This window comes from Arvicanthis niloticus, chromosome 26 (assembly GCF_011762505.2).
Source record: "Arvicanthis niloticus isolate mArvNil1 chromosome 26, mArvNil1.pat.X, whole genome shotgun sequence".
NCBI lineage: Eukaryota > Metazoa > Chordata > Mammalia > Rodentia > Muridae > Arvicanthis > Arvicanthis niloticus.
In genome coordinates this window covers 5659577-5676386 of record NC_133434.1, presented here as the reverse complement: position 1 = coordinate 5676386, position 16810 = coordinate 5659577, and the positions used below count along the sequence as shown (strand labels likewise).

The 16810-nt window shown below is 42.4% G+C and overlaps 1 protein-coding gene and 1 non-coding gene across 3 annotated transcripts in view; one reads left to right on the top strand and one right to left on the bottom strand.

Moving 5' to 3' along the window:
* The first annotated feature begins 2411 nt into the window (after positions 1 to 2411).
* Stt3a (STT3 oligosaccharyltransferase complex catalytic subunit A) overlaps positions 2412 to 16810 on the top strand; it is a 31995-nt gene continuing 17596 nt past the window's right edge. The window contains exons 1-7 of one of the 2 annotated variants that reach the window (XM_076924644.1): positions 2412 to 2575; positions 4571 to 4698; positions 6421 to 6481; positions 10711 to 10832; positions 11184 to 11329; positions 13777 to 13867; positions 15821 to 15927. In XM_076924644.1, coding sequence (XP_076780759.1) covers positions 4611 to 4698; positions 6421 to 6481; positions 10711 to 10832; positions 11184 to 11329; positions 13777 to 13867; positions 15821 to 15927 — 615 coding nt within the window. In that variant the 5' untranslated portion in view covers positions 2412 to 2575; positions 4571 to 4610. Of the gene's footprint in view, positions 2673 to 4570; positions 4699 to 6420; positions 6482 to 10710; positions 10833 to 11183; positions 11330 to 13776; positions 13868 to 15820; positions 15928 to 16810 lie in introns of both variants that reach the window. The other variant, XM_076924645.1, reaches the window with a different exon arrangement.
* On the bottom strand, positions 4970 to 5070 carry LOC143439508 (small nucleolar RNA SNORA26). Its single transcript, XR_013107729.1, has one exon. It is a non-coding gene; the product is annotated as a small nucleolar RNA SNORA26 (small nucleolar RNA).

Here is a 16810-nt window from a genome sequence, read left to right as displayed (position 1 = left end):
TTCTAAAACCACCAACTCAAAACTGAATTCATTTGTAATCTGTGGGCTGATTTACTGCATTTTCCTTTTCTAAGTTGATGTGCAATACAATTTTGTGCATATCTTTTGTAAATATCTTCTCTGACACTTACAGATTAGCTATAATTATACTTAGCTCCAGGACAGCCAGGGCTACACAGAGAAACCCTGTCTCAAACAAACCAAACCAAACCAAAACAAAATATATAATTAGCTAGTCTGCTATCAAAAATTCATCTTGCTCTCTTCTCTTGTTTTGTTTTTGAGAAGGGACAATGTCTCACTGTGGTTCTCACTGACCTAGATCTCTCAGTGTAGATCACATGGTCTGCAACTCATAGCAATCTTCCTGTCTCTGTACCCCACCATGCCACCGTGGCCACTCTCCTTATTTAAGATTTATTACATATACGTCATTCTGCCTGAAGGCCAGAAGAGGGCACCAGACCTTATTATAGATGGTTGTGAGCCACCATATGGGAATTGAACTCGGGACATCTGGAAGAACAGACAGTGTTTAACTCTGAGCCATCTCTCCAGCAACCCGCCCCCCCGCCCCGCCCCCCAGTCTCCTTCTATTGATAGGAATATTACTCCTAAAAACAATGACTTTATCACTTAGAAACCTAAAGGTAGTGTCTTTTAGAAACATGTTCAGTTAAAAAGAGAGAAAGCTTGCAATAACCTTCATATTTGTTTCCCCTCAACAATCTTTTTAAATTCTCCTTCAGGGTGAATGTAGACTATGGAAAAGGGAAAAGTCTTGAGTGGGAGGGACTTCAAGGAAGGAACACCCTTTTAATATTCTTTAAAGTGATATCTATCTGTCTGTCTGTCTGTCTGTCTGTCTCAAGTATACACATACATGCCACACTGGAGGTGTGGACAAGTTTGTGGGGTCAGTTCTCTTCTGCCACCTTTAGGTGGGTTCTGGGGAATCAAACTTAAGATTGTAGATTGTAAGGGGGCAACTGTCTTTACCTATTAGGCCCTAGCCCTGACCCTAGCTTTTTTTTTTTTTTTTTTTTTTGTCAAAAATAAAAATTCTGAGGTGATATCCTACCCTATAATGGCATGGTAAAAGTCTTGCCTAGATTCAGGCACTGTAATCTTTTGTTTCAAAGACCCTAGAGCTGTGAGAGATAATTTTCTATATAAAAAAATTAAGCGATGTTTTGAAGTCACAGAAGTTTGAATGTATGTAACATCCTCATGCCTGGAATTAGCTCCTGCCTCAGCCTCTGGGAGCGCTGACATCACAAGTGTGTGCCTTACCGTTATTCTTGCTAAAATAAAACTGCATGCAATATTTACTATAAAAACAAAAGCGGAGAGCTATTGAGTTAGGTCCTGGTGTAAAAAAGTCGTCATGAGAATTCTGAGGAAATACATTATTGTAAAACACTGATTTCAACGGTTGGTGGTTCCCTTCATCGGAGAGTAAAAGAGAAGCCAGCGTCACTGGCCCTAAATGTGAATGGTATCTGGATGGACTAATCTTGAGTGTAGCCTTTGGTTTGAGGCTTGTAAGTCACGGACGTTTTCGAATACGCACATCCGTGTCTATATATATAATGTATATGTATATATCCGAAAGATGGTCGTTTGGCAGCTGAAACCCCGTCCTGTGCCTGCTCTCAGTAACGTCCTCGGAGGGTCCGGGAGGAGAGAGAGGTCACCCTCGCAGGGGGCCAAACTGAAAAAGCAAGGCTGCTTCCCGATTGCCTGGAGCTAGCGGCTGCGGGTCTTGGGATAATAATTTCTGTAAGCCACTGCTGGCTCAGCCCAACACAGGCTGTTCTGACAGCCTTTTAAGGCATCTTGGGCACTTTCACAAAGCCAGACTTGGAAAAAAGTGAAATGCTTTGGTGAACTTTGTCAGGGGTCCCTTGACTACTGGAGACATTAGTTAGAAACAATTCTCGGGCTTATTAGTTGACACATCTTACACAAGGTGGGTCCGTGTGAGCCATGGAGGCTGAGAGTTTTCATTACATGTCTTCTCCTTTAAAACGTTTACTAGGTAACGGTCCATTTCTACCTTTCAAAAAAAAAAAAAAAAAAAAAAAACCCAGATGGTTCTGGATTCCCAACTTTTCAGGACGTGGTACGACCGCCGCTTTCTCTACGTATTTCCGCTTCTGCTCATGTGACCGGGATACAGTGTCCACTCCTTCCTATCGCCGCTCCTTCCTGGTCCGCAGACCGACACGTCACTGCTCGGCTCTCAACCAAACTTTCCAGAGCAAGCTCTTTCCGCGCGTTTCGCGTCCCCCTTCGCCGGCCTATCACAGTTCGGTGGGAACCCATAGTCACGCCCCTCAACGGGTTGAATGACAGCCACATTGCCCACTCAAAAGAAGGGCTCTAGGCTTGACCCACGCCCTCGGAATGACAGACAGAACCGTTATCCTGTCGGTCCCCTGAAGTGTATATTGACCGAGGCCAGCCAATGCGGAGCCGGCAGGGAGGCGGGCCTTGGCTGCTGTCAGGGTCGGGTGCGCTACTGAACGGATGGCAGGGGGAGCAGAGTGGGTTCCTGAGGCGCATTCGTGGGGTGAGAAGGCTCTGGGGTAGCGCTTAGAGGATTAGCGGCAGGTGCCGCGCGGGGTGTTGGCGGGCCCGGACGAGGTGCTGGAGGCAGGCCTGTAAAGGTGGGGAGCAGAGCCTTCCTGCGGCCTGGCGGAGGAGGGGGCGTGGGGTGTGAGGTGGGGACGTCCAGGCACTGGGGCACCGGACGATCGGAGGAAGGGTCTTGGCAGAGCAATGCACTCTTGGACATGAGGGCGTGGGACACACGATCCCGGGACTAGCTTGGAAGGAGTGTGCTGAGGTGGTGGGGTCGGGGGCATGAGGGTGCGCAAGAGGACGTGGAAACGTTATGTGGGCAAACCACCGAGGCTGCAGCCCTGGGGTTTAGAGCTAGGGTTAGGCTGGCTGTCAAGGCTTGCAGACACAGCTGAGAAGCAGACAGATGATGAGCAGATAAGAAAAGCGGTTTTTTCCCCCCTTTCTATACCCTATCGGTGTGTGGAGATTACTTAACAAGAACGGGGTGAGAACTCGCGGTATTCAGCTTTAAGTTACTAGCCGCCTTTACTCGGTTTTCAAGTCCAGGTTTTAGCACTCTGGCTGCCTTTGAGGTGTGTGGATCTTATCAGCTCGGTGGTGTTTAGTTTCCATGGCACCTATCTCCGGGGGGGATAGCCACAGACCCAAGAGATGGGACTGAGTTGTTCACTTCCCGCAATTAGTGCGTTTGATAAGCCTTCCCTTTGGAATTATAATTAAACACACCGAGCCAAACTGCTCTTTTGGTACGGTTAGTTAAAGGAAAGGTGTTAGACTTCGCAGTGTGACTTCAAAGAACCCGTGTCTCGGAAAAACCAAAAAAAAAAAAAAAAAAAAAAAAAAAAAAAAAAAAAAAAAAAAAAAAAAAAAAAAAAAAAAAAAAAAAAGCAAGCTTCTAGCCAATCAGTTGAGTTTAGGGCTGGAAATTATGTCCAATCAGCCATGATTTCTACTTTCACTTCTGTAAGTAATGTTCATTTCCACCTTCCCTCCCTCCGCTTTACCTTCCTGCCCAAATTACCTCCCTCTCTTTTCTCCCACCCTCAGCCCCACCCCCTTAACTTTTTCTGTGGCAAGGTCTCACCTTAACCGAAACTGATGTAGAACTTAACTCTGTATCCATGTTGAACTCAACAGTACAAAGATTCTCTTCCTCAGTGTCACCAAGTGTTGGGAATCTAGACATGGGCTAGTGTACCAGGCTTGTCCATTCTCCTCCCACGCCCACTCTTACATTTTCACGATTGCTTTCTTTTTCCCCTTTAACAAGTACCTTTGTTTGGTTTTTCCATCTCTTTATTTTCGCGTCCTCTCTTCTCCTCCACTTCTGTTTCTGTCTGATCTGTTTGTGTCTTACTTTTGCCGTTTGTACTCGGGAGGTGTGCAAGTAGGAAACAGAACTATGGGTGGAATAGTTGTGGTACTGAAGGTGGAACCAGGGCCTTTTTGCCTTTTAGGCAAATACTCTGTTGTTGAATTTACATGGGCAGCCCTTTCAAAGAACTTTATTTTGAGACCAGGCTCTTACTAAATTGGCTAGTCTAGTCTGGAGCCTTTGATTCTTATGCCCCAGTCTCTTGAGTGCCTGGGATTATAGACGTGTGCCGAGTGGTATGTTTTGATTACTCTTTTTGGTCTTTTATTTTTGGCTGGGAAGGCAGCATAGCTAGGTTACTAGGTAACCCTGACTGGCCTAGCATGTGCTTTGTAGATCAGACTGGTCTGCCTCTGCCTTCTGATTATCGGGATTAAAGGCATGAGCCCCCAAGCCTGGTCCTACCTTTTTCGATTTGTCATATAGACTGAATAATGCTTGCTTCCTTGCCTGTACATCAGTCTGTAGTCCCAAGTTGGGTCACCTCTATGGTGTTTTTGTAGCTCATAAATACGTTGTGATTCTTAACCATCATAAAAGATGAAAGCTAATTTAAGTAAGTTTAGGGTATTCAATATCTTACAGTCTTGACTTTTTCCATTTTAGGTATTTGAATATCGTCAGTTGCTACCCATTTGATGTCAAGATGACTAAGCTTGGATTTTTGCGATTGTCCTATGAGAAGCAGGACACACTTCTAAAGCTTCTCATCCTGTCGATGGCTGCTGTGTTGTGTGAGTCTCTGTCTGCTTCTCCTTGGAGTTGGAATGATGAAAAAATTAAAAACAGCTTTTAAAAACATGGCTTATTCTTTTAGCAGATTGCTGTTCTTTTTTTAAAATTTATTTTATTTATATGAGTGCACTGTAGTTATTTTCAGACACACCAGAAGAGGGCATCAGATCCCATTACAGATAGTTGTGAGCCACTGTATGGTTGCTATGGTTGCTGGGAATTGAACTCAGGACCTCTCCAAGAACAGTCAGTCTTTTTTTTTTTCCCTTCATCTGTGACTCCAGACAGGATCCAACGAGGAGGTGTAGTTTTCCTCTCTGGTTTTATGGAGCGTTCCTTTACCCTTCTGTGTTAGCCTCTTAAAAGGGCTCAGGGAAGGGCGAAGAACAGTCCGGCTTAGCAGCTGAGCTGTTGCTCCACCCAAGATTGCTGTTCTTTCTGCCTTTTCTCACTGGTATAAATTTTTAAAATTTTTACTTACTTTACTTCCTGCTCACTGTCCCCTTCCTATCTCACTGGTATAATTTTGTGAAGACAAAATAACCCAAGAAATATAAACCTTTGGCTGTTGATAGGAAAAGTGGAAGCATTCTGTGTTGGTTCTATATTCTCATTGCCTGAAAGAAAGTACAAGCTACCAGGTGTTGAATTTTTAAAAAAAAAATAATTTATTCTTTTTAAATTGTATGTGCATTGGTGTTTTTGCCTATATGTATGCCTGTGTGAGGGTGTTGGATCCCCTGGAACTGGAGTTATAGACAGGTGCGAACTGCCATTTGGGTGCTGGGAATTGAACCGAGGTGCTCTGGAAGAGCAGTCAGTGCTCTTAACCACTGAGCCGTCTCTCCAGCTTCCAGGTGTTGACTTTTGTAAAAGACTGATCTTCAACTCTGTTACCTCTGATGGTTAATAGTACCATCTTGACAGGATGTAGGATCACCTAGGAGACACGCCCAGGGCCCCCCCGCAGTGAAGACGCATCTGGATGAGGTTCATTGAGGTTGGAAAGACCATCTAAGTGGGATGATGCCCTGAGCTGAGTGGAAAAGAGGAAGAGAGCAGACCAGTGACCCTTCTTCCTGATTGGAGACAGTGTGATCTGTTGCCACATGCTCTGCCACTCTCTTCTCTGTGCATCATTCCCTCATCCTGGAACTGTGAGCCCAAATGAACCTGTTCTCCCTTACAGCAGGGTATTCGTCACAGCACTAGGAAAAGTAATTCGTTTGCGGCAGGGTTGCTCATCCCCAGATCGGCCTCAGCTCCTCAGATTCCCAGTACTGGCACTGCACACACACAACTGCACCTTAGTATTTCTGAAAATCTTTTGAGAGCTTACTGTATTCACAGCTTCCTCAGCTCTTCATGAGTGTTTTGTATATCCTTGCTTGATATATTATCCTTGCCTGATATATCTCTTTGTCCCAAGATTACAATAGGGGGATGTTTACATGTAAAAGATGGACAAACTCAGTATTAGGTAACTATGATCTGACAGGCTTTGTTAATACAACAAATAGTTAAGTGTATCCCATTTAAGTGGAAAAAGGTAGACACTTTGTCAGACTTGTAGTGTTTCTTCTAGGTGGTGAGAAGTGGATGACGATTTCATTGAAGAACTATTTTGCATCCTCTGACTCCAGTGCTAAAGAATCGCTGTTTACCTTCTGGTCTTTAATAGCATGCCACCAATTAAAATATTCATTTTCTGGATTTTTCAGCCTTTTCTACTCGTCTTTTTGCTGTGCTGAGGTTTGAAAGTGTCATCCACGAGTTTGACCCGTGAGTACCTTTGCTCTGATACTACTTCCGTCTAGAGAGGTTGCAGTTTGCGGGTTTTATATGTTTAAGTTCCAAAGAATTCTTCAGTGGTGGAGATTATTTTCAGCACATGTAAAGGAAGACTTCCTCAGGGTTTCCTAGTGAGTCTTAGGAACTCAAAATGTATCAACTGTGTGAAGCCTTCCTGCTTGAGGGCTGGCTAGGCTGGCTAGGCTAAGAGAAATATGGCTTTTTATTTTGATCAAGTACAGTAATGCACCTTAAGGGAAGGAGTCCTGGAGTATATTTAAATCTATAAAGAATATCACAAGTCATGAACTTGAGATCATAACTACTACTACTTTTTTTTTTTTTTTTGAGACAGGGTTTCTCTTTGTAGCCCTGGCTGTCCTGGAACTCACTCTGTAGACCAGGCTGGCCTCGAACTCAGAAATCCCCCTGCCTCTGCCTCCCGAGTGCTGGGATTAAAGGCATGTGCCACCACTGCCCAGCGAGATCATAACTTCTTTTTCATTTATTTCTATAGTAGAAATTGGGTATATTCTTAAATTTGAAGGCATTAAAGATATTAAAGCTATGAATACCTGGCATTGTGACAAATGCCTGGGCTGTATAGTGAGAGTCTGTCTCAAAAAATTAAAAAAAAAAAATACAAATTAAAAATAAAAAGCTTTGGGCATGGTGGCACATGTCTTTAATCCTGGCACTTGAGAGGAAGAAGCAGGCAGATCTCTGTGAGACCAAGGCCTGGTTAGTTGACATAGTGAGTTCCAGGCCATAAGCCTACAAGGCAGTACAGTGAGGTCCTGTCTCAAAAGAACCAAATGAAGTGAAACAAGACCCAACATGGGGCTGGAGAGATGGGTAAGGGTACACACTGCTTCTGCAGAGGATCCACCTTTGTTTCCGGCACCCAGGTAAGATGGCTCTAGACTACCATGAGGCCTCTGACATTTTCAACACCTTCATAAACACATCATTTAAAAAATATAAAAAGTATATTAAAAAGAACCCCTCCCAAGCCCTAAGTAAAAAGTCTTTAAGATTTTGTTTATTAGTATAAAGAAGATACAGTGAAGCCTTGTAGTGTTAATAGCCAGCATCAGCTGCATGTGATGTTGCATGCCCACAACCTCAAGACCTGGGGGCCAAGAGGCAGGATGACTGTGGCAAGTTGGAAGTCAGCTCTGGATACATAGGTCATCTCAAACAAACGAAAAAGAAAGCCAGCAACAAAACAACCAAATGGGCCAACAGTATGGGTCAGTGGGTAAAGGCACTTGCTGCTAGGATTCAGTTAGATCCTCAGAACTCATACGGTGGAGGGAAAGAGTTAATACTCGAAAGTTGTCTTCTACTGTCCACATACAGTGCAACACCACCTCCCCAAGCCCCTTTAAATAATTTTTTTTTAAACCCAATATTTTCTAAGCATCTTTCCTTATTTCTTCTGAGTACTATTTTACAGATTTTCTTTAAATCTCCAAAACAACCCAATGAAATACAGGCACAGTTTTTTCTTCTGTTGATGGGAAGACTGGGACTGTGTCCACAGTTACTCATTTACTAGATGGGAGCCATGGTTTGAACGTAGGTTTGTCTCAATGCACAGACTGGGGTCATTGTTAATATTGGCTAAAGGTGAGGCTTATGATAAAATTGGAAGTGAGAGTTACAGATTTTTGACTCATTGAAAGCTTAAAAATAACATGTTCATGTTTAATAATATTGCTTTAAAAGTTTAAAGTTCGCCTTTAATCCGAGCACTTGGGAGGCAGAGGCAGGCGGATTTCTGAGTTCAAGGCTAGCCTGGTCTACAGAGTGAGTTCCAGGATATCCAGGGCTACACAGAGAAACCCTGTCTTGAAAAACAAAACAGAAAAAAAAAAAAAAAAAAAAAGAAGAAGAAGAAAAAAGTTTAAAGTCTGTACTTGGTTTGCAGACTTGTCGTTTTGTTTTGTGTAGGTATTTTTAAAGAATTTGCAGGTCTTGTATGTATTTTCTTTGGGGAATTCTGAAGTGATTTTTTACATTTTACATTTTTTTTTTTTTTTTTTTTTTAATAAATGAGGTAACTTTCTGTGTTGGTTAGTTTTGACTGTTAACTTGACACACTAAAATCACCTGAGAAGAGAGTCTTTTTTGTGGTTGTTTGTGTTTTGAGACAGGGTCTTACTTTGTCACCCTGTCTGTCCCAGAATTTTATGTAGAACAGCCTGGCCTTGAAGTTACAGAGATCTGTCTGCCTGCCTCTGTGTCCTACTCGCTGGAACTAAAAGTGTGTGCCACTACAGTAGCCTGGGAAGAGAGTCTGGATGAAGTGTCTACCTCAGGTTGGCTTGTAGGCATGTTTGTGGGGACTGTCCCGATTATTCATTATTAGTAAGGGAGACCCAGTGGGTGGCATCATTCCCTAGGTCCTGAGAGTTTAAGAGAAAGGTAACTGAGAACAGGCAGGGAGGCAGGCAGGCAGGGAGGCAGGCAGGGAGGCAGGCAGGGAGGCAGGCAGGGAGGCAGGCAGGCAGGCAGGGAGGCCCACATGTATTCACTTATTTCTTTGCTGTTGCCTGTGGACTTGACTAGATGCGACTTCGTTGCCAGCATAGACAGTTACCTGGAATTGTAAGCCAAGTACTTGCTTTTTCACCTTCGTTGTTTTTGTCTTAATCTAAATACATTACTTTTTTTGTTTTTCAGTTTTTAAAAATAAGTAATAGTTACGTCATTTCTCCACTTCCTGTCTGCTCTCTGACTCTTACTGGTTTTTTTTGTCAGGGAACTTTATCACAGCAACAGCAATGAATGTACAACACACACCTTTTTTCCTTTTCTTTCTTGTTTGCTTTTTCCGATAGCGTTTTATGTGGGGTAGCTCTAACCTGCTCTGTGGCTGGCTGAGCATGCCTTTGAACTCCTTATCCTCCTGTCTCCATCTCCCAAGTGCTGGAATTACAGGTATGTGCCACATGCCCATGGCTGACTTTTGTCTTTTGATCAAACTGTTAGAGCTTCATTCTTAGACTTTCTGTATGGGCAGATATTGAGGTGAGCTAATCAGGGAAAAGAAAGTATTTGTTAGAGAACCGGAAGACACTGAACAAATGATTTGACTATTCAAATCCTCTTTCTTAGTCTGCCTCCTACTTGTAGGTCACGTACATGATCACAGTAACATGTTGGCTGCCTTCTAGAACCCTCATCGTCTGTCTCTGACAGTTACCAAAGTAACGTTTCTGTGAGGACCAGGAGGACAGAGCTTTATGCTATTTGATGCTTCTCCTTACTCAGCTGTCAACACTTGACTGGCCAAGAAGAAATAGGGTTAGGGAGGTAGGCTGCGAGGTGATTGTTCCTAGTTAGAGACCCGATTTCTTTATTTGATTTTGTTCCACCTCCCTCCTTTCACTTAAGGAAAGGCTCTAAAAACTGTGTTCATGTGTTTAGTTTTTTTTTTTTTCTTCTTCAAGACAGGGTTTCTCTGTGTAGCCATGGCTGTCCTGGAACTCACTTTGTAGACCAGGCTGTCCTCGAACTCAGAAATCCGCCTGCCTCTGCCTCCCAAGCGCTGGGATTAAAGGCGTGCGCCACCATGGCCGGCTCATGTTGAGTTCTTAACATTTCTTGTTAAACACTTTTATGTAATGTTATGCTAGGCTGCACCATAGGTGGTGTTCATATATACTTGAAATAGCATGAGTGGACGGACCTTGTTAGAAGTTTAAACACTCATTAGGAAGTTTTTGTTATCATGTGGTTAACTTTTTCTCCATTGTTCATATGGTGTTATAGTAGTCTTTATAGGTGTTCATTACTTAGAGGTTTCTATGTGTCCTTGTGGTAGAGGAATAAAAAGCGTGCTTGTCACTTGAAAAGGGTCAAATCTACTAGTTCATGCCTCAGAAGTCTTGTGTTTTGGGTACTTTTGCTGGCTGTTATCTGTCATAGGCTAGCCTCTTAAAGTGTCCTGTCTGAGTGCTTTGTTGTGGACATTAGATTTCTAGTTCATTTCCTTCAGGGAACAGCAGTGCTGTAATCGATACAACTGTGGCATAGAAATGGATACTTAAGTTAGTATAAATAATTTTGATGACTTAATTTTTAGTAGTGAACTTTTTTCAAGTAATGCAGTATCCTTCAGTGGCATAATCTGAAAAACAGGCTCATTGCAAAGTGGGACACATTCGAGGACAGAGATTTGGGGGACATGGTTCTTTTCTTTCTTACTCTAGGTACTTTAATTATCGGACTACCCGGTTTCTGGCTGAGGAGGGGTTTTATAAATTCCATAACTGGTTTGATGACCGGGCTTGGTACCCTTTGGGCCGAATCATTGGAGGAACAATTTACCCAGGTGAGGGGGACAGGTTTTATTGTGTTTGTAAGGAGGGTGTGGTATTTGTGTGCTGTGAAACAACTCTGTTTCTGTTTGCTTCAGGATACTTGTAATTTCATTCTGATTATAGATTTCCAAAAGTTGATCTTATGAAGAACATGTGTGGGATAGTGGAGATGGGGCGAGGGGAGGATGTCTTACACATTCTGGATCTTTGATCAAATCCGTAATAGAGAAGTGTAGACATTGAGTACAGTTGCTATGGTAGTATTTCTGATGGTTTGTCAAGACCTGTTGGAGTTTGGATTGACGCTCTGTTGTTATTTTCTTACCAGGACAACCTAACGGGATTGTTTTTTCCTGTTTCAGGTTTGATGATCACGTCTGCTGCAATCTACCACGTCCTCCATTTCTTCCACATCACCATCGACATTCGGAATGTCTGTGTTTTCTTGGCCCCTCTTTTCTCCTCCTTCACCACCATTGTTACGTACCACCTTACCAGAGAGCTCAAGGTAAAGGACGTGAGAGACAGGAAGCTTGGCACTGAATGCTGTTGAATCTCTCGTAAATACTGGAGGGGTTAGGGAATCTAGAGCCTTAGAAGGGAGGATTGAGGGGAGATTGTACAGATATCTACTTACACCACAGACAGGGGGACCTCCAAAGTTCAGCTTGGTGAACTGATTACTTTTATTGGGGTTAAAGAAATATGGGTGAGGGATTACTTAAATAAAAGCAGAAATGACTCAAAAATGACAGACAAAACCCCACCGCAGCATGGGTGGCAGCTTACCAAACAGCTGGAATCCCAGAACTTACTGCATGACTTGCAAGCAGCAAGATAGATTGGTCAGTGTTTCTTCCAAGCACCTCAGTTTGTCTGGGCCTCTTCCAGGCAGCTTGGCAGGTCTGAGCCTCTTCTAGGCTGCTCTGTTTGTCTGAGAATGTTTTGAGCAGTTCTTACTGTTTATATAAACTTGGTCCAGGAGCCTTGTGAGTCTGGTTTTGTTTCAGGGACTTCCTAAAGCTTTTTATTTATTTACATTCTGAGTTTAAGAATTCCTTCCCTGCATGGTGGAATGACTCCCTTTAAAACAGTGGTTCTCAACCTGTGGGTCATGAGCCCTTTGCAAATCTCTGTCTCCAAAAATACTTATTTAGCAGTTTATAACAGTAGCAAAATTACAGTTATGAAGTAGCAACAGAAATACTCTTCTGGTTGGGGTCGCTGCACGTGAACTCTGTCAAACAGCTGCAGTGTTAGGGAAGCTTGAGAAGCGCTGCTGTAGGATTTCCCTTTGCGGCTTGGTAGATCTGGAAGGAAGTGGGAAATTGTTAACACACTGGGGAGCCAGAGGCTGAAGGCATTTGTTGAGCTGAATTAGCGGAGAATGTGTGTCGTTTTATCATTTGCAACTGTTTGCCCTTGTAAGGGGGCATTTGAAATTCAAACATAAGTTGCTATGTAAAGAAATAAAAAAGCAGTTAATATATATAAAATTGTCATGTTTAGCTTTTTAATCTCTCACCAATATAAAAAAGAAAAAAAAAAAGCTTATGTTTTCCACAGTGTTTATTTCTACTGGAGATAGGCATTTAGCAATTATTTGTTGATAACATTTTAAAAAGGATTTTGAATTCTAAAGCATTTGGCTCGGTGATGCTGATTCTCCTTTTTCAGGTTTCTTGCTGACCTTGATTCTTTGAACTCTATTCTTAGTCTGTGGCCTTAGTGTTAGGGGGGTACCTGAGGAGTGACCACATAGCAGGAGGGCTTGGGAAGCCTTGGTCAGTGCGGAAGACTTCATTCTTTAGAGTGTTAATCAGCAAACAAGTTTGTTTGTTTGTTTGTTTGTTTGTTTTTGAGTATGGTTTTATTCTGACCTTAAGGGTTGCCTGGTAACCCTCCAGCTTTATGGCCTAAGCTCCTGACATCCTTAGTCTAGGTAGATTATCACTTTTTATTGAGTTGCTGTTTGGAGATAAGATTTTCATATGGAGCCCAGGCTGGCCACAGAATTGCTATCTTTCTGTCTCTACTTTCCAAGAGCTGGGATTACATGTGTTTGCTATCATGCCTAGTTCTTTTTTAACTTAAATAATAACTTTATTCCTTTGTTGTAGGATTGGTGTTTTTTTTTTTTTTTTTTTTTGTGATGTGTAGCCACTGTTAAAGGAGGGGACTAAAGAACCTGAAGCTAAACAAGCTATTCTGCTGCAGATTTTCTGTTTTTGTTCTGTTTTTAGACAGACTCTTAAGGTGTAGTTCTGACTGACTTCAAACACACAGATTTACCTGCTTTCGCCTCTACCTCTGGAGTGTTGAGATTAAAGATGTGTGTCATCATGCCCAGCAGGCTCTGGTTTTGACAGCTCATGTGATTGTTGTTATTATTTTGAGGCAGGGTATCATGCAGTCCAAGCTAATCTTGAACTCACTGCATAGCCAAGGATGACCTTGAATGTCTGGTGTTCTTACATAATCCGATCAGCTCTCAAATTCTGGGATTATGGTCATATGCCACCCTGCTTGGTTTATGTGGTGCCCAGGATCAAAGCAGGGTTTCATATATGCTAGGCACATAAACACATTACCAGCTGAGTTACATCCCTAATTACCCTCCTTTTACATGTTCTGTTTTTGTTTGTTTTGGAAAGAATCATGCTCTTACTTAGGTTGGTCTGTACTTGTCTATTTCTGCTGAGATTACAGGCCTGTTCACTATACCAGCAGCTCACATGATGTATTAGTCTCAGTGTGTTTGTACACGGTTAGAGTTGATGCTTTTATTCAGAAGTGACTATGCAGGTTTTGGCTTTGTTGTGCTGTGTGCATTTCTAGCACCTCATATTGACCTTGAAAATTATTGAGTGCTCTCAGTGTGCCCCGATAAACAGAGTAGACTGGTGCATCTCCGTTATCTTAGAGGCATATCAGTGTTAACTTCTACTCTTCTAGGATGCAGGAGCTGGGCTTCTTGCTGCTGCCATGATTGCTGTAGTTCCTGGGTATATCTCTCGATCTGTAGCTGGCTCCTATGATAATGAAGGTAAGATTTAGAATGTTGAAGGGGATGTGTTTACTTTATTATCTACTGAAGTTTCTCAAGGTGCTGAGTTCAGGTTCCTCTCTAGTGCTTAGCAACAGTAAAACTGGAGTTGGTGAGCAGATTCGACATGGGCAGGAAGGGGCCTTAGACAGGTCCTCTCCTCCTGTCATGTGATCTAGAGAGGTAGCTGGGAACCTTAAAACTTAATATTTATTATGCACACATGCATAGCCATGCTTTTATGTCAAGAGGACAGTTTGCAGCTGTCAGTTCTTTTCTGTCATGTGGCTTTCAGGGGTTGAATTTAAGTCATTAGACTTGGGGGCAAGTGACTTTGCAAGCTGAGCAGTCCTGTCAGCTCTCGCTGGGAACAGGCCTGTGTTTCCTCTGGACTCACATTTCATTGTTGTTTTAACATTATAACCATTGTTCTTACTTTTCTTAGTGTGTCTTTAAATTTATAGTGATTTTTATTGGCTTATTTTCAAAAGCAACATGTTTTTGTTGAAACATATTGGGAAACATGTTAATTGTTAATAAAGATAGGTGATGAATTAGATTATTTTGTTCTATAATTCAGAAATTAAGAGATAGTAGCTGTCTATCTAGTTTTGTAATCTGTGAAGGCATATAGTAACGGATCTATAAAATAGCCCTAGCTGAGTACGGCTTATTTACCTGTAATTCTGGCACTTAAGCAGGAAGATGGGGAGTTCAAGGCTATCCTTGTCTATATAGTGAGCTTGAGGCTTGTCTGGGCTGCATAAGACATTGTTTCAGAAAATAAAAACAAATTTAAAAATACCCCAAAGCTGGGCCTGATACCACATTCCTTAATCTTAGCATTCAAAGTGAAAAGGGAAGATACTGAGTTCAAGTCCAGTCTGGGCTTCATAGTGAATTTGAGTCCAGCTTTGGCTACATAGTGAATTTTAGAGCAGCCGGGCTGCCAAGCACAAATCGACATTTTTTTTTTTAAAGCTCTCTAGCATTCTGCTTTGGGAATGTCTAGTGAAGAGAAATTAATTTGATTTTGGGTATCAAAGGAAAGCTTTTTGGAAGTGGTTGAAGTTGATCTAGACCAAATTTGGGAATCCATGAGGCAGTTTTTTTCAGGGTCAGGGAGTGTGTGTGTGTCTGTTCGTGAGGGTGGGAGGGTGGGTTGAAATTGTGGATTGGATCTAGGGCTTTAGGAATGCTAGGTGAGTGCTCTACCTTGGAGCCATAGCCCCCAAGTCATCCACCAGTCAACTGTTAAGGACAGCAGCATTCAGAATAAAAGGGGTATCGGTTAAGAGTACCTAGATTTACCACCCACAAATAAAGCAGTGTTATAGCCAGTATTTACCAGTTGCTTTCTATATTCCAAGGTGGTTTATGTACACTGCATTTTTCTTTACAATGACTTCAATAGATAGGTATTTACTGGAGACCCCATGGGCTGGAGGCGCAGTGGGTGGATGAGGATTTGTCTAGCATGCATGAGGCCCCCTGTTTAATCCCCAGCACTTGGGGGATAAAATTATACTCAGGACATGGGAAGCAAAGGCAAAGGGAAGTAAAATGATTTGCCTAAAATTATACTTGTACTGAGTAGTAGTTTAGAAACGTGAATCTAGTTAGTGTGCTCCAGAATTGTGTTCTTTTTTTGTTACCTTTCCCATTGATTGTATGTCTGTAAGTGCAAGTTGCCTGAAGCGGACAGAACTGGAGTTACAGGTGGTTGTAAGCCAGCAGATGTGGGTGTCGGGAACCAAATTTGGGTTTTCTGAAATAGTATTTGTTCTTATGTAATCCTGGCTGTCCTGGATCTCACTCTGTAGACCAGGCAAACCACAAATTAGAGATCTACCCTCTTTTGCCTTCTTCGTGCTGGGATTAAAGGCTCAGCTTTTAGAAAAGTGTTCTAAAATAGTGTTAATATGGCTTCTGAATCTCTGTTGTTTTCTGCAGGAATTGCTATCTTTTGCATGCTGCTTACTTACTACATGTGGATCAAGGCGGTGAAGACTGGTTCCATCTATTGGGCCGCCAAGTGTGCTCTTGCTTATTTCTACATGGTAACTTGTGTGTTTGTGTGTGTGTGTGTGTGTGTGTGTGTGTGTGTGTGTGTATGTGTATTCTCTGTGCCTCTTTGTCCTTGTCTTTGTTCTGGTGCAAGGAATTGAGCCCATAGTAGTGTGTGTGTGTGTGTGTGTGTGTGTATTCTCTGTGCCTCTTTGTCCTTGTCTTTGTTCTGGTGCAAGGAATTGAGCCCATAGTAGGCATCTGATTTATCACTTGTACATCTCTAGCTTCTCTACATATTTTTAATTTTAAAATTCTCTTTTTTCCCCTAGTTCTCTTTGATATGGGTTTTCATGTATCCTAGGTTGTTCTTAAACTGTGTAGCTGAGGATGACCTTCTGATCCTCCGGTCTCTACTTTTTGAGAGCTGGGATTGTAGATGTATACCATAATGTCTGGGTTATTCAGTGCCTGAAATTGAACCCAGGGCTTTGTGTGTGCTTGGCAAGCTCTCTGCTAACCTGGCTACAGCCCTAGCCCTCTTTTTTTCAGTCTGCTAATAAAAATTTTCAAATTCTTTAGTACTGTATTTCCTATGGGTACATGTTGGTTTTCTCATATTTTTGTTATATTTTCTATAAAATTTCCTTTTCTAATACATATTTTTTCTGTGTAATTTTTTTTTCCCCCATGAGACTCGGGCAGAGTCACACGGGACGCAGGATTCGAACCGGGAGAGCGGGGGCGCGGGTTGCCCTCTGGTGGCCGGTGCCGAAGCCTTGCGCCACCGCTCATATTTTTTCTGTGTAATTTTACCTCAATCTCTTGACTTTCTTTACATGTCTGCTTCTACTTAGATTTTGTGTGTGACATAATTGGTTTCATCCATATTTATATTGTAGCCTGAGATGTCTTGAGTCACAGTTGAGCATGGTG